Source organism: Tetrahymena thermophila, assembly GCF_000189635.1.
Source record: "Tetrahymena thermophila SB210 genomic scaffold scf_8254894, whole genome shotgun sequence".
In the NCBI taxonomy this organism is placed as follows: domain Eukaryota; phylum Ciliophora; class Oligohymenophorea; order Hymenostomatida; family Tetrahymenidae; genus Tetrahymena; species Tetrahymena thermophila.
This window is the reverse complement of record NW_002476623.1, coordinates 1-1,166: the sequence shown is the minus strand read 5'-3', so window position 1 is coordinate 1,166 and position 1,166 is coordinate 1. Positions and strand designations below refer to the sequence as shown.

The following is a 1,166-nucleotide window of genomic DNA, read 5'->3' as shown; positions in this document are numbered from 1 at the left end:
ACTTTTATTTTAAACTCATTTTTTTTCTTAAATTTCTTCTTTTTATTTTACATGTAAACTTACAAATTTATTTTAAAACTATAAAAGCGAATCAATACTAGATGATAGTATATTAGACTTAGCTTCTGGTTTATCTCATTGCAATAAACTGTTAACTTTGAAAATTGACCTAAGGTGAAAAAATAATTTGTTTTTCTTTTAAATTTCATATTTTATTTTTTTAAATTTGACAAACAAAAATCTAAATAGTCAATAAATAAATTAATAAAATAAACGCAAATAGCTTAAATTATTGATTTATTATATTTTAAATTCTTTTAGGATTGATTACTTAATTAATTCTTTTTTAGTTTATTAATTTTTATATTTTAATTTATTATTTCGGCTATGATTAATTCAATTTAAAATTTTGTTCTCTTTATTTATTTATTTATTTATTCATTTATTTTATAATAAATTTATTTAAATTTTTTTGTTTCAAATAATTAAAAGATGGAATTTTTTAAAAGATCAAGCCTTATCAGATTTGGGTTCTAGTTTGGCTTGTTGCTCTAATCTTTCAAATTTGACCCTCTATCTCTAGTAATAATACTTTATTAACTTTTTTAGCAATTTTTAATTATCAAAAAAATTTAAATTTAAATTAATTTAAAAAATTCTACCTATAATAAAAATAAATATACTGAATATGAGGAAAAATTATAAAATATTTTTATTATCAATTGTATACTTGTTTTTTTTTCTGTTTTTATTATTTTTAATTAATCAATCACTCATTCATTTATTTGCTCTTATCACTAAAATTATTTTTATTTTTAAAAATAAATTTAGATATTTTTTATAAATTTCTATTTTGAATGTTCTATTAACTATTTTAAAATCAACTGATATAAAATTAAAAGGTTGAACTCACAAACTCAATTAGGGGTACAATTACTTTGTTCTAGCTTAGCTAAAAGCCATAATCTAAAAACTCTGACAATTGGAGCCTCGTAAAAAATATTTATTTGCTTTTTATTTATGAAAATATATTTTGGAAAGCAAATTTAAATTAGTAAAAAATCTTGCTAAATTTTTATTCTTTCATATTTTGATTATGACTAATTAATAAAACTTGATTAATTTAACTTTTAATCATGTTTGTTTTTATCTTTAAATTTGCCTTG

The 1,166-nt window shown here is 17.7% G+C and overlaps 1 protein-coding gene across 1 annotated transcript; it reads left to right on the top strand. All coding sequences in view use genetic code 6, as the record gives it.

The window, feature by feature from the left end:
- Nucleotides 1-101: 101 nt before the first annotated feature.
- On the top strand, nucleotides 102-582 carry TTHERM_002653383 (hypothetical protein; the record flags this gene model as incomplete). Its single annotated transcript, XM_012795226.1, has 2 exons — nucleotides 102-174; nucleotides 493-582. Coding segments are annotated over 2 exons (163 nt in total), but the record flags the coding sequence as incomplete, so codon positions are not given.
- Between the last annotated feature and the right edge of the window lie 584 nt (nucleotides 583-1,166).